Source organism: Orcinus orca, chromosome 9 (assembly GCF_937001465.1).
Source record: "Orcinus orca chromosome 9, mOrcOrc1.1, whole genome shotgun sequence".
Taxonomy (NCBI): Eukaryota; Metazoa; Chordata; class Mammalia; order Artiodactyla; family Delphinidae; genus Orcinus; species Orcinus orca.
Genome location: NC_064567.1, coordinates 64,321,175 through 64,337,471, shown reverse-complemented (window position 1 = coordinate 64,337,471; position 16,297 = coordinate 64,321,175). Strand labels below are relative to the sequence as shown.

At 37.0% G+C, this 16,297-nt stretch overlaps 1 protein-coding gene across 1 annotated transcript in view; it reads left to right on the top strand.

Annotated features, from left to right (window-relative positions):
- Window positions 1-16,297, top strand: part of THSD7A (thrombospondin type 1 domain containing 7A) — a 456,281-nt gene that overhangs the window by 422,494 nt on the left and 17,490 nt on the right. Inside the window, exons 17-22 of the mRNA XM_004265544.3 lie at window positions 281-434; window positions 3,567-3,711; window positions 5,073-5,188; window positions 8,646-8,763; window positions 9,238-9,383; window positions 9,799-9,973. Coding sequence (XP_004265592.1) covers window positions 281-434; window positions 3,567-3,711; window positions 5,073-5,188; window positions 8,646-8,763; window positions 9,238-9,383; window positions 9,799-9,973 — 854 coding nt within the window. The remainder of the gene's footprint in view (window positions 1-280; window positions 435-3,566; window positions 3,712-5,072; window positions 5,189-8,645; window positions 8,764-9,237; window positions 9,384-9,798; window positions 9,974-16,297) is intronic.

The following is a 16,297-nucleotide window of genomic DNA, read 5'->3' as shown; positions in this document are numbered from 1 at the left end:
AAGACACATAGTTTATGTACACAGAGTGTATACACAGTGGCTATAACTTTAAAAGATTATGATACATGCAAGCATAGATTTTTAAATCATTAGCTATACAACTAGGTATGGGAGGCAGAGATCCTTTTACGTCTTTATGTTTGGAGAATTTTATTCATTAAATGCAAAGCTTCCCATCCCCCATCTCCATGGTGATGTCTTATGAAAAACCTTGTACCTTATGGGTTGGCCATTGTTCAGTTGTCCCAGTTCCTTCACTGATAGGTATGTTTTCTTCTAGATGCATGCAGAACACGGCGGATGGCCCTTCTGACCATGTAGAGGATTACCTCTGTGACCCAGAAGAGATGCCTCTGGGCTCTAGAGTGTGCAAATTACCATGTCCCGAGGATTGTGTGATAACTGAATGGGGTCCGTGGACCCGATGCACTTTGGTGAGACAATTAACCATTTATTAATGTAGAATTTGCTTAATTCCTTACCACTAAAGCTTTAAAAATATTATTAAGAAAATAATAGCTTGGTTACTAAATTAGTTACCAAAGCAAGGCGTATTTTTGGCTACTTCATTCTTATGACTGTGCCATTTAAAATCAGCAATGTTTGGACTCACACTGAAACAGCTCAACCTCTTGCAAGCTTTATGCTCCTCCACCGTCCTCCTAAACCCAGCACAGGCTTCAGTAGTTGTGGCTCGTGGGATCTAAAGCGCAGGCTCAATAGTTGTGGCACAAGGGCTTAGACGCCCCGCGGCATGTGGGATCTTCCCAGACCAGGGATTGAACCCGTGTCCCCTGCATTGGCAGGTGGATTCTTAACCACTGCACCACCAGGGAAGTCCCAAAATGCCTTTACATTTGCTTATGAATTCACAGCATGTTAAAAACTGCAGTGGTGATAATGATTCCCTCCAGGTAAAGGGAAAAAGAATGAAAATCTAGTAAAAATACTTTAATGGTGTCAGGTTATTATCATCCCTTGCTTTTTGCCCAATCCATTTAAAGTTGTAGGAAGAGTCTTTCACACGGTAGGGGTATGGCAGCAGGAGTATTGACACTAAAACGCAGAAGATCCTGGTAAGAAAGGGAATAGAAAGAAGAGAGCTGTGCATCAGTGAATCTCTTTCCACACACTGACTCTTGAGCCTCTTTGGGCCTGGAAAGCCAGCTGAGAGTTTCCAATCACACAAAGCTTCTAGATTTCAGCAGCCCGTAGGGCCTCTTCCATGGGACCCTGGGAGGAGAGTCACTTGAAACAGAACTGGCTGATGATGTGGGAAATTTGGCTTACCCTTGTGTACCTTTGTAAAGCTGCACACTTCAGAATGGCATCGAATCATGGAAAAGATACATCTAATGTGGAATTAATTTGCTGAAATATAATATGGGACAGATACATGTTTTCAAGGAGAAATTAATTTTCTATTTCAGTGTTTACATTATTAAAGTTGCTGATTAGCAGCCAACTGATAGAGCAGGAGCAAAACAGGGCTGGCAGTTGACTTGGATACAGGTTAAATTGCAATTAAGCATCATCTGTTTCGGGCTTCCCTGGTGGCGCTGTGGTTGAGAGTCCACCTGCTGATGCAGGGAACAAGGGTTCGTGCCCCGGTCCGGGAGAATCCCACATGCCGCGGAGCGGCTGGGCCGGTGAGCCATGGCCGCTGAGCCTGCGCGTCCGGAGCCTGTGCTCTGCAACGGGAGAGGCCACAACAGTGAGGGGCCCGCGAACTGAAGGAAAAAAAAAAAAAAAAAGAATCAGCTGTTTCACAAGCATATGCAAATGATTTTCTATTCTATTTAATTCCATAGCATCAGATTTGAAGTTACTGTTTCTGATCTTAGTAACCAAATGTTTTCAAAACAAGACTGTACCAGTAGGAGAATGGCAACCAGTCTTTTTAATTCGTGCTAAGTTGTGTTTGTGTGCATATATGTGTACACATTAGGAAAATAAAGGTTGTATATAACTAGTTATTTAAAGTTCACCCTTAAAACCATTTTTCAGGTCCTGTCAACTATATTAGATAAACAGATAGATTATAATTTCTGTATTAGTTATTAGTAGTTATTAGTATTAGTATTATTAGTATTGTTAGTTATTAGTATTCTACAGTAATTAATATGACCATATGTATGTGTTTGTGTGTGGATGATGTGATGTATCTATTAATATTCGACACATAGGCTCTTCTTCTCCCAGTTTTACTGAGAAATAATTGACAGACATCATTGTATGTTTAAGGCATATAGCATGATGGTTTGATCTACATATATTGTGAAATGATTACCGCAATAGGTTCAGTAGCATCCATCTTCTCAAATAGGTATGATGAAAAGAAAGAAGAATAAAGGAAAAGAATTTTCTGCTTGTGATGAGAACTGTTAAGATTTAGTCTCTTAACAACTTTCCTGTATAACATACAGCAGTGTTAGCTACAGTCATCATGTTGTACATTACATCCCTAGTACTTATTATCTTATAACTGGAAATGTGTACCTTTTGACCACTTTCCTCCAATTCTCCCTTCTCTCCTACCCCCACTTCTGGTAACTGTAAGTCAGATCTCTTTTTCTATGAGTTTTGTTTTTTCTTTTGTTTTTTAGATTGCACATATAAGTGAGATCATACAGTATTTGTTTATCTCTGTCTGACATTTCACTTAGCGTAATGCCTTCAGGGTCTATCCATGTTGTCACAAATTGCAGAAATCCTCATTTTTTATGGCTGAATAATATTCCACTGTATAATTATACTACAACTTATTTATCCATTCATCCATTGAGGGACACTTCGGTTTTTTCCATATCCTGGCTATTGTAAATAGTGCTGCAATAAACAAGGGGGTGCAGACACCTTTTCAGGTTAGACACATCCCTTAAGCATTGTCGACTGAAGAAACACACACAGCTTAAAAGTTGCAAGTTAAGCTTTATTCGGGGATCTTACTGAGGATTATAGCCTGGGAGACAACCTTTTAGATAGCTCTGAGGAACTGCTCTGAAAAGGTAAAGGAGGAGCCAGGATAAACAGGAGTTTTTTGCTGGGAAAGAACATACAGTCAGACATCAAAAGATTACTGCTAATCACTAAAACAGACATCTCTAGTTAATGACTTTAGTGCTTTCCTGTGTATAGGAAGATGCAAGGATCTGGGCTCATTGAAATCATTCCTTAGACATGTATCTTAACTGTCTTGGGTCAGTATCCAAAGCACAGAATGCTACCTCTTTTCTTCCATCCTGTTTCGCTTAGGGCACATCACCTGCAGCAGCTGCAGTGGCTGGTGCCTTGATCACTGTAGAACTGAGACAGCAGGCAACATTCTTTGTGTACTGGAATGGCAGACAACATTCCCTGTTCCCAGCATCTTAGAGCTAGCTGGAACATCAGAAACTCATCCAGCACCTTGATTTTATAAATGAAGAAAGTGAGGTGTTATGAGATTGTTTAAGTTAGCCAGTGTCCCAAAGGTTCTAGCTCTTGCTCCAGTGCTCTCCCTAATACATTAGCTCTTGTGTGGCTGAGTATTCACCTTTCTGAGGAGTTATATTATTCTTTGTCAGCCTTGCAATCAAAACAGTTTCCGGCAAAGGTCAGCTGATCCCATCAGACAACCTGCTGATGAAGGAAGAGCCTGCCCTGATGCTGTTGAGAAGGAACCCTGTAACCTGAACAAAAACTGCTTCCACTATGATTATAATGTAACAGGTATGTAAATAGTCATCTCCTTATAGAGTTAAAGGCCAAATCCCACGTCTGTCAGCTCAGCAGCATTTCCGGAAGTGTTGGTCAACTCCATCTGCGTGCCTTTTGGACATGCTGCTTCCTCTCCCAGAAATAATTCCGTATTAACTGAAAGAAATATTTATCTGCCTTATTTTTCATAAACATCAAAATAGAGAATGAAATGATCACACAAACATTAGCTCTTAAGGCAGACGGAGAATAGTCTAAGGGTTCCTATTTAAGCCACCCTCCCACTTTCAGAAGGTGCACATAAAAGGTATATCTTCCCATGGGTATCAGTTTATTGAAAGATGTCTTTCTTCTTCAGAATGTGTTTAATCACTGTGAATACTGGGACAACAGTTCTTTCCGTGGGGGCAGTTCACAGGCATGATTAGTCTGCTGTAAAGACATCAGCAATCTTAAGCTTGCCAAGAAGTGCGTGAAGAGAATATAAACATTTCAGAGATATAAATATTATCAAAGGTATAGGAGAAAAAAGATAGATGAGGGTTTTTTTAGGAAAAAAAGGCTTAATCTAAATTCCATTTCTTTCCCAAACCCTCATCTCACACCATCAAGGCATATACTCTAGGAAAGAAGACTTTCATGGTTTGTATGACTTAGGGCAACACTGAAGCTTACTCTGGAATTTTTCCCAAGTAATTTTCACAGCAAAATAAACCCCAGAGACTGTACAGTGACACACAGCAGTCAGATTGACTTTTTGCTTCTTTTGGTTTTTCTTTTCAGTTTCCTTTCATGACACAATGAAATCACAGTTCTCTGGGGCATGCTACGTTACCCTGGAAAGAAAGAATTATTTTGCAAAAGACATATAATAAAGGGAATTAAATATGGCCAAAGTGATTTTGAAATAAATAAGCGTACATTTTACAGTATTCTACAGTACGGACAGTAAGTGAAAGACAGGTTTATTTGGATATAACTACCTAAAGTACGAGCCATTAAAATTATGATTATTTTGCTTAAACAAAAATGTTGAAATGTAAATTTCTACTTTCGTTAGGAGAAAAGTTTTTAAATGACATTTGATCTGCAGGCCACAGCCATTTCTACAGTATCACCAAACAGCTAGCTAGCAAGATTGTCAGGGAGACATCTGCCTCAGGAATAGTCCCTGTAGCGATGTGCAACGCCAGCGTTTCCATTTGACTCCAGATATGTTCAAAGCCGGGGCCCATACGCTCTGCGTGTGGGATGATTGATTGCGGGGCTGAGGAAGCAGTTGTGAATTAAATATGGGATTCAGGTCATCCGAGTTTCATTTGAAATCCGGTTCATGCATAGCCTTCTGTTCTGATATGCTCCCTTCCTTCCAGACTGGAGTACGTGCCAGCTGAGTGAGAAGGCAGTTTGTGGAAATGGCATGAAAACGAGGATGCTGGATTGTGTTCGAAGTGATGGCAAGTCGGTTAACCTGAAATATTGTGAAGAGGTGAGGGGATGCTTTGTTACGTCTTTGCGAGTAAATTCTTCCCTAATAATTTCAATTCATGCTGAGCCAAGTGACCTGACCAGCGCTTTATGCAGCTCGTTGCCAGCAGATGTTTTCGGCACTATTCAGAGGCTGCTAAACACTCTCTTGAAAAGAGACACTGTCCAACACTACTGATTTCTACACATAATTTCCTGTATTTTGTTCTGCTTGGAGCCCAAAGGTATGCTAATTAGCCTATTCTGAAAGAAATGCTCGGGGAACAATAAGTAATCAAGGTGAATAAAGGCAATAAATCTTAATCAGACTACTCATCATCTTTTGTAATTTCATATGAATTTTGTGTTGCCTGGGACACCTGCCAAGAGCCATCATTTATTCTCTCTGTTGCAAAACACTGATCACATGTGGTTCGGTAGCAGATTTTGAGATTAGGACCTAATACCCAGCTGTGAGAGTCTAAGACTCAGGTCTGGATAAGAGAGAGCTTGAAGTTCAAACAAAGGAATAGAGTCTGCCATTAGTGTCTTTTAGGTACAGAGAATTGTAACTGTTAATTCTCCAATTTACAAAAGTAATGTTATCATTTCTAATATGACCTTAGGAAACGCGAGAAAACATAGTTGTTGTCCTTCGGTAGTATTCATGAAGCTACACTTTGGGTTTTGATTATTTTGTCTGGTTTCCAGACCAAAAGGGCACTCACATTCCTGACAGATTTTGACTCCTCCTGCATCCGAGGCCACTGGGTTAAACATGAACCAAGATAAGCAACAGCCTCCACAGACCTGCAACACCCGGGAGGAACTTATAACGTCATTAGGGTTCAGTAGACTTGGGACCATGACGTCTGTCTACACATTCTAGGGGATATTATAAGCTCGTGGTAAATTATTCAAACTCCTAAGGGAAAACTCAAGATGGAAGTATTTTAATCCATTTGATATCTTTAATATTATCATGTGGACCTAATTTAACTATCTGTATCTCTGTCCATGGGAACAGAGCTCCCAAGTGTGCTGAAAACAAATTGTTTAGTTAATAAATTGCTCTGTCATCTTATAACATAACTTAGTCAATTACTGCTTTAGATTTCATCAGAAATTTTATACCTGAATCAGTCTGGCTTTGAAACTAATAACATTGAAGTGATGTGACCATTATAAAAATAACATTATTATTAATGAATGTTATTATAGTTATATACAGGCTGGAGAGCTTTCTGTGGTCTACCTCTACTTGCTTAATATGTCTCTTTTTTTGCAAATGCACATGTAAGTGTCCTCCTGGGTCAGAATGAGATAACTATTAATAGCTCCGAGAGCTTTTAGAAAGCTAAACCCAAATCATACAAGACCAGTTTTTAAATATCTCATGACTACAGGACAAAGATATAAATAGGGCCTTTTATTTCTTAAGTGAAATAAAGTGGGTAAAAACCTGAGAAATAATTTTAAGTATCCAGGAGCCTAGATAAATTTACTTTTATGTACAAATATTATAATGTTTGAATACTGTGATGACAGGGATTCAAATCATAACATTTTAGTAAACCCTGTGTTCAGGGAGAGCAGTGCTACTCTCTGCAGGAATTGGATTAAACAACTCATATCCCATTTTATCCACCCTAAAAAGCAGTAGACTTAAATAACAGCCCTGAGAAAAGCTGGCTGTCTTTTTTAACAGGAGATTGCCTACCTACTAATACATGTGCAAACCCTGAATTGAGTGTAATAGCAGTAGCTAACTCTTGCTGTTTCTCTAACAGCCCAAAAGAAAAATGGCATTACTGTCCAACAAAGAGGAAAATTAGGGTTAAATCCATCCAGCATTTATATAGCACTTTTGTCTTTGATGTTTTTCAGACGTTAATTCACCAGATACCTAATAACTGGTTTCTCCTTTCCTATTCTTTTATCCCTGAACATATGTTTAGATAAATGATAGATTAGATAGATGATAGGGTAGATAGATAGATAGATAGATAGATAGATAGATAGATAGATAGATAGATACAGAGAGAGGAGAAAAAGAAGCTACAACAAATTTAAGAGAAAAAATAGTACAGAATTGAAATGTCTTACTACTGGGTACCCAAAGTATCTGTAAACAGACATCCTTTTTAACCCTCTAGCAAAATAAATAAACCAGTAGTAGTTGAATTCTGTGATTCAAAACCTTTCTCCATGAAACTATTAGGTACCTTAAATTTAACACATCATTTTTATCGTATCACCTTAAAACTTCTAATCTCCAGTGATTATAAGTGATTTAATTTAATTTTAAATTAAGTGATATGGTAAAAGTTTTCATACCAAATACTCAGCTTTGTCAAGTATTACTGATGGAGAATATAATGAGAGTGTTTACAGAGGGATCTGGTACATAAATTGTCGATCTGATCCTCTCTCAGTGCATAACTTAGAGCCAAGAGTTCTACTTGAACCGCAACATAACATTTCAGAAAAACTTTCTTTTGCCATTTTCTGCTCTATAAATTAGACACTATAAACTTACTTTCATGCAGAAATAAAAAAGGTCTTGAAAATCCCCAAGGATGACTAATTTAAAAAATTGCACTTTCCTAAGAAGCCTTATTTTTTCTATTTCAATGCCACTTTGTACCTTTGACTTTTTAAATGTTTGAATATACAGTGGATGAGTTTGAAATCTCATCCTTCATTTTAAACGTAGAATACTTAAGTAATGCTACTTAATGCAGTAAAATGCACAACATTATTATCTGATGAGAGACTAATGCCAAAATAACAATTACACCACAGTTAGCTCCTGAGATCAGTTCTGGAAGAGAAAATCTTTTTTAAAAAATAATAAATGTATATAAAATATTCATAATAAAAATTCTAGTGACCCACCCCTCCTTTTGAGAGAGGTAGCTTACTTTAAAACTATTTTATATTATTTTAGTACATTATATTTTTGGTTTTGAGTGGCAATTGGTCTTTAACCTCGCTCTTTTTTCAGTTTGACATGCACATGTAAAAATAAATAATATCCCCCAAATACAATTATATATTTGTATAGTGATGATATTCTTGCTTTTTAACTAATAGAAAATATTTGTGCTTCCACCTATTTATTCCTCCTTTAGGGAAATTCAACTAATTTGGAGATTAAATCTTCCTTTTTTCACTTTTTATATAAAAAATTCAACTATATATATATATATATAAGTATATTGAGTAAATGGGCTCCTCTGTTCATCCTGTTCCTTTTGCTCCCACTCTCCTGGATTGAGCCACTTTATATTTTTAACAGTTTGGGTCTTTGTCCTGCAGGCATCTTTTTATTTTATTATGCATATTGCTTATTCTTCCTCTCCTCTCCTCTCCTCTCATCCCCGCTCCAATCTTGCCCTTCCTTCTTCCTTCCATCAACACTGCACTGTGGTCATGCCTTCCTGTCAGTACAAATAGATCTACCTCTATCCTTTCAGCTCGGCCTGGAGAAGAACTGGCAGATGAACACGTCCTGCATGGTGGAATGTCCTGTGAACTGTCAGCTTTCTGACTGGTCTCCTTGGTCAGAATGTTCTCAAACATGTGGCCTCACAGGTTTGTTTGTGCTTTATTTGGCATTAGACTGATGATCAAGGAATATGAAATAAAATGTCCCTCTTGCTTTAAGTCATATCAAATAATCTGCAGAAAGGTTGAATCACGGTATCTTTCTTTCCAAAACATCTAAGCCTTACTTGTTCCTCTAATTTCGGAAGAAATGTCTTTGACGCCTTCTCCCAGTAAGATATGTGCTTGGGCTTCCCTGGTGGCGCGGTAGTTGGGAGTCTGCCTGCCGATGCAGGGGATGCGGGTTCGTGCTCCGGTCTGGGAGGATCCCGCATGCCGTGGAGCGGCTGGGCCTGTGAGCCATGGCCGCTGAGCCTGCACGTCTGGAGCCTGTGCTCTGCAGCGGGAGAGGCCACAGCAGTGAGAGGCCCGCATACCACCAAAAAAAAAAAAAAAAAAAAGATATATGCTTGCACAGTTGTAGTGTATCACTGAGGTTGCACCACTTTGTATCTCTTAAAGGAAAAATGATCCGAAGAAGAACAGTAACCCAGCCCTTTCAGGGTGATGGAAGACCATGCCCTGCCCTGATGGAACAGTCTAAGCCTTGCCCAGTGAAGCCCTGTTATCGGTGGCAATACAGCCAGTGGTCTGCATGCCAAGTGCAGGTAACCAATCTCAAAAAGTTGTACGGAAGTGTGTATTCTTTATCTGGAGAGACTTGGTTTCAGAAATATTTGCAGAGCTTACAGATAGCATGTTTCCTGTTAAAGATTTTAGGTACCTTGCCATTTCATAACTGTTTAATTAGTTTCGATAACAAGCACTCCCTGTCCTGTATTTTAAAACCATTTGGAGACTGATTCATTTTAATGAAAATTTATTTGCCTGTCTTTGGCTAGAAAACAAATAAATTGTTCATGCTATGCTTTATAGCTACTGCCCTATAGGACCTCTTCCCTAGGGTTTCAAATGTTCCTTTAACTGCTCATAAATCAAAATCAATGGTGCAGAGATGACTGTAAGCGATAAGCTAACCAATGAATTATTTTTTTTTCCTAATTATTTTTTCCTCCATTTCAGGATGCCCAGTGTGGCGAAGGGACCAGAACAAGGAATATTTCTTGTGTAGTGAGTGATGGGTCAGCTGATGATTTCAGCAAGGTAGTGGATGAAGAATTCTGTACTGATATCGAACCCATTATAGATGGTAATAAAAAAGTGGTTCTTGAGGAAACCTGCACCCAGCCTTGCCCAGGTAACAACAGCAAAACAGAATTCGTACTTTGGCCATTCCTTACCAGGACCAGGGTGGAGAAGGGGTTGTGTGTATAAGTTTAAGAGATGTCAACAGTCTTCTCTTTCAGTAATATCTGTGCCAACAGCTAGACACTGTAGCGTGGATGAAGGGGGGCACTGCTCCTTACTGCCAGGTGGGGGTGAAGTCCAGTTCTCCTACGTGGCCTCTGTTGACACTCACCCCCCTCGAGTTTTAACTTCTGCAAAGAATGAAAATTAAGGCCTTAGGCTCATGCTTGACAGGGAGAGTATGAAAATTCTACCCCTAGATATATTAGCTAAAATATATTAGCTATTAGATATAATAGCTAAAATTCTACCCCTAGATAAATTACCATTCAAGAGTGAGAAAAAATAGTATTATGGAAGAAAATTTTGAATGAAAGAAATTCTGATTCAGTGTTGGACACAGAGGTACAAGCAGGAAAATGTAGAAAGCAAACGTATATCAAGTAGTTTAGAAATAAATAGCAGGAAGTGATAAGTTAATGATTAGGAATTTGGGCTTGATGCAGAGGACTTTAGGGTAGATAGAAGGTCAAAATAACCTCAGTGTCAAGCATGACCCTGTGGCCTTAAGAAAGATATAGGGGCAACAGTGTATTGGTGGGCTAGAAAAGAACAAGGTTGGAAGTGAATTGCCTATCTTTTTAAATTTTCATTTTATATTGGAGTGTAGTTGATTGGCAATATTGTGTTAGTTTCAGGTGTACGGCATAGTGATTTGTTGTGTGTGTGTGTGTGTGTGTATATATATGGTCTTTTTCAGATTCTTTTCCCATATAGATTATTACAAAATATAAGTAGAGTTCCCTGTGCTGTACAGTAGGTCTTTGTTATCTATTTTATATATGGTACTATGTATATGTTAATCCCAAACTTCTAATTTATCCCTCCCCCTCACCTTTTTCCTTTGATAACCATAAATTTTTGACATCTGTGAGTCTGTTTTGTAGATAACTTCATTTGTATCATTTTTTTAGATTCCACATATAAGTGATATTATATGATATTTGTGCTGCAATGAACATTTGGGTGCATGTATCTTTACGGATTATGGTTTTCTCTGGATATATGCCCAGGAATGGTTTTGAAGTTCATTTCTCTAATAATTAGTAATGTGGAGCATCTTTTCATGTGCTTCTTGGTCACCTTTATGTCTTCTTTGGAGAAATGTCTTATTTAAATCTTCTGCCCATTCTTTAATTCTGTTGTTGTTGTTTTGGGTGGGGGTGTTCGTTTGTTTGTTTGATATTGAGCTGCATGAGCTGTTTGTATATTTTGGAGATGACCTTGTCAGTTGCATTGTTTGCAAATATCTTCTCCCATTCTGTGGGTTGTCTTTCGTTTTGTTGATGGCTTCCTTTGCTGTGCAAAAGCTTTGGAGTTTCATTAGGTCCCATTTGTTTATTTTTGTTTTTATTTCCATTACTCTAGGAGGTGGGTCAGAAAGGATCTTGCTGTGATTTATGTCGTAGAGTGTTCTGCCTATGTTTTCCTCTAAGCGTTTTATAGTGTCTGGTCTTACATTTAATCCATTTTGAGTTTATTTTTGTGTATGGTATTTGAGAATGTTCTAATTTTATTCATTTACACATAGCTGTCTGGTTTACCCAGCACCACTTATTGAAGAGGCTGTCTTTTCTCCATTGTATATCCTTGACTCCTTTGTCATACCTTAGTTGACCATAGGTGCGTTGGTTTATTTCTGGGGTTTCTATCCTATTCCATTGATCAATAGTTTTGTTTTTGTGCCAGTGCCATACTGGCTTTTTTTCTCTTTTTTTTTTTTAATTTTTATTAGAGTATAGTTGATTTACAATGTTTTGCTAGTTTCTGCTGTACAGCAAACTGAGTCAGTTAAACATATACATATATCCACTCTTTTTTAGATTCTATTCCCATATAGGTCAGTACAGAGCATTGAGTAGAGTTACTGTGCTACACAGTAAGTTCGTATTACTTATCTATTTTATATATAGTAGTGTGTTATCTGTGACTATTTCTGTTTTGTAAATAGGTTCATTTGTACCATTTTTTTAGATTCCACATATAAGCAATATCATACATTCGTCTTTTTCTGACTTACTTCACTCAGTATGACGAATCTCTAGGTCTGTCCATGTCACTGCAAATCGCATTATTTTGTTCTTTTTATGGCTGGGTCTCTACAGACAGCATATATTTGGGTCTTGTTTTTATATCCATTCGGTCCGTCTATGTCTTCTGGTCACAGCATTTAATCCAAACCACTTCAGACCGAGGGACACATACAGACTGAAAGTGAAGGGATGGAAAAAGATATTCCATGCAAATGGAAATCAAAAGAAAGCTGGAGTAGCAATACTCATATCAGACAAAATAGACTTTAAAATAAAGACTATTAAAAGAGACAAAGGACACTACATAATGATCAACGGATCAATCCAAGAAGAAGATGTAACAATTGTAAATATTTATGCACCCAACATAGGAGCACCTCAATATATAAGGCAAATGCTAACAGCCATAAAAGGGGAAATCAACAGTAACAAAATAATAGTGGAGGACTTTAACACCCCAGTTACACCAATGGACAGATCATCCAGACAGAAAATTAATAAGGAAACACAAGCCTTAAATGACACATTAGACCAGATAGACTTAATTGGTATTTATAGGATATTCCATCCGAAAGCAGCAGAATACACTTCCTTCTCAAGTGAACATGAAACATTCTCCAGGATAGACCACATCTTGGGTCACAAATCAAGCCTTAGTAAATTTAAGAAAATTGAAATTTTTCCGACCACACGCTATGAGATTAGAAATCAATTACAGTAAAAAAAAACTGTAAAAAACAGAAACATGTGGAGGCTAAACAGTATGTTACTAAATAACCAATGAATTACTGAAGAAATCAAGAAATACCTACAGACAAATGACAATAAAAACACAATGATCCAAAACCTATGGGACACAGCAAAAGCAGTTCTAAGAGGAAAGTTTATAGCAATACAGTCTTACCTCAGGAAACAAGAAAAATCTCAAATGAACAACCTAACCTTATACCTAAAGCAACTAAAGAAAGAAGAACAAACCCAAAGTTAGTAGAAGAAATCACAAAGATCAGAGCAGAAATAAATGAAATAGAAACAAAGAAAACAATAGCAAAGATCAATAAAACTAAAAGCCAGTTCTTTGAGAAGATAAACAAAATTGATAAACCGTTAGCCAGAGTCATCAAGAAAAAAAGGGAAAAGAATCTGATCAATAAAATTAGAAATGAAAAAGAAGTTAAATGGACACCACAGAAATATACAGGATCATAAGAGACTACTACAAGCAACTCTATGTCAATAAAATGGACAACCTGGAAGAAATGGACAAATTCTTAGAAAGGTACAATCTCCCAAGACTGAACAAGGAAGAAATAGAAAATATGAACAGACCAATCACAAGCACTGAAATTGAAACTGTGATGAAAAAACTTCCAACAAACAAAAATCCAGGACCAGATGACTTCACAGGCCAATTCTATCAAACATTTAGAGAAGAGTTAAACCTACACTTCTGAAACTCTTCCAAAATCTTGTAGAGGAAGGAACACTCCCAAGCTCATTCTACAAGGCCACCATCAGCCTGTTACCAAAACAAGACAAAGATATTGCAAAAAAAGAAAATTAAGAATTTTCTTAATTCTGTAATAAAATTAAGAAAATTAAATGTAAGACAGAATACTAAAAACTTAGAGGAAAACATAAGCAGAACACTCTAACATGAATCACAGCAAAATCTCTTTTGATCTATCTCCTAGAGTAATGGAAATAAAAACAAAAATAAACAAATGGGACCTAATTAAACTTAGAGGCTTTTGCACAGCAAAGGAACCCATGAACAAAATGAAAAGACAACCCACAGAATGGGAGAAAATATTTGCAAACAATGTGACTGACAAGGGATTAATCTCCAAAACTTACAAACAGCTCGTGGAGCTCAAAATCAAAAAAACACGCAACAGAATCAAAAAATGGGTGGAAGACCTAAATAGACATTTCTCCAAAGAAGACCTACAGATGGGCAGAAGGCACATGAAAAGATGCTGAACATTGTTAAGTATTACAGAAATGCAAATCAAAACTACAGTGAGATGTCACCTCACACCAGTCAGAATGGCCATCATCAAAAAATCTACAAACAATAAATGCTGGAGAGGGTGTGGAGAAAAGGGAACCCTCCTACCTTCCTGTTGGTGGGATTGTAAATTGATACAACCACTATGGAGAACAGTATGGAGGTTCCTTAAAAAACTAAGAATAGAGCTACCATATGACCCAGCAATCCCACTCTTGGGTATATATCCAGAGTAAACTGTGGTTCAAAAGGATACATGCACCTGATGTTCATTGCAGTGCTGTTGACAATAGCCAAGACATGGAAGCAAACTAAATGTCCATTGATAGAGGAACAGATAAAGAAAATGTGGTACATATATACAATGGAATATTACTCAGCCATTAAAAAGAATGAAATAATGCCATTTGCAGCAACATGGATGGACCTAGAGATTATCATACTAAGTGAAGTAAGTCAGACAGAGAAAGAGAAATATCATATGATATCACTTATATGCAGAATCTAAAAAAAATAATAATGAACTTATTTACAAGACAGAAACACAGACTTAGAGAACAAACGTATGGTTACCAGGGAGAAAGGCAGGGAGGGACAGATTGGGAGTTTGGGATTGACATGTACACACTGCTATAGATAACCAACAAGGACCTACTGTATAGCATAGGGAACTTCGCTCAATATTCTGTAATAACCTAAATGAGAAAATTTGCAAAAGAATGGATACTTGTATGGGTACAACTGAATCACTTTGCTGTATTCCTATAACTAACACATCATTGTTTATCAACCATACTCCAATATAAAATAAGATTAAAAAAAAGAAATCTGTGGTAAACGATGTGAAGAAAAACTGCAAGATCCCATAGTAGCATAGAACAGGCAATTCACCATTTTAATTAAAGCAATTACAAATCCAGGAGGAGGCTGGTCTTCTCTTGTAAATTACAATCTATTCATTTTCATTCCTCTCTTGCTAGTTTTCTCCAATGATGGCTTTTGAAAGCTAGTAGCATGTGAGCTTATAAGCTTTAAAGAGTAGAATACTGAAGTAGGAAATGCATTTCAGACACTTAATATCTTTGGTAGGCAGAGTGTAGTTTTATTATTACAATGTTTTATATGGTCAAAATATAAAAATATATTTAGTACAAGTCAGTGCTTCACACTTATTTGCTGTTATTAAATCTTTGAAGCTTGACATGGATTATTCTGGAGTGATAATTATATAATCCACAGACTACCATTAAAAGATTTATTGAGTTTTGTGTCAAAATACACTATGTCAAGTGATACAAGCACAGAGATAAAGCCTATTAGTAAAAAGGTATATTTTACTTCCATGTAGTTTGCAGTCACTGAGGTGACGTTACACTACATTCATATTGACAGTTTCTCTATCTTATTTTTAATAGTTTCTCTTGCATAATTAAAAACTGAGTAAGCCTAAAGTAGCATTTCCTAGGGGATATAAATATTTATAAAATTTTCTTTAACTACTTAAAAATTCTTAGTTTCTTTTTTCCTTAGCACTTCCAAAATTTACTAGAATTTTCTTCATTTTAGGATGACATTAGACAGAGTAATAATGACACACTATAGTAAAGGTGTACAAAGATCACTCCACTTGAGTATTATACATGTATCTGTTAGTCAGTAATTCATGTCTTTCCAGGATTTCTTAATCCTGGCACAAGAAGTTTTTTCATTAATCAGATCTCCAGGTAACTTTGTGCTAACATTAGATATCTTCAGTATAATATAAGGCAATATAAATTATTCATGTGATATGGCTGGAATAATTAAAGTAATAAGAATCCCTTATGGATTTGTGTTTATGAAAATGTACTGCATCCTCTGAACAGTATCACCAAGCAGTCAGTCCTGAAGAATGAATGAGTATACGAGAAAGGTGTATTTCATTAAATCTTCCCTGTTCTGAAAATGGTTGAAGATGAACACGTGATATACTACGGCCCAACAATTCCTATATAACTGTAACTATTTTCTAGTTATATACTCAAAATAAATGCATATATAAGTTCACCAAAAGATGCATACTAAAATGTTCACAGCAGCGGTATTCATAATAGGAAAAATTTACAACTCTCCACATGCCCACCCACAGTAGAATCGAAATGTAAATAGTGGTATGTTTATAAATAAAGCA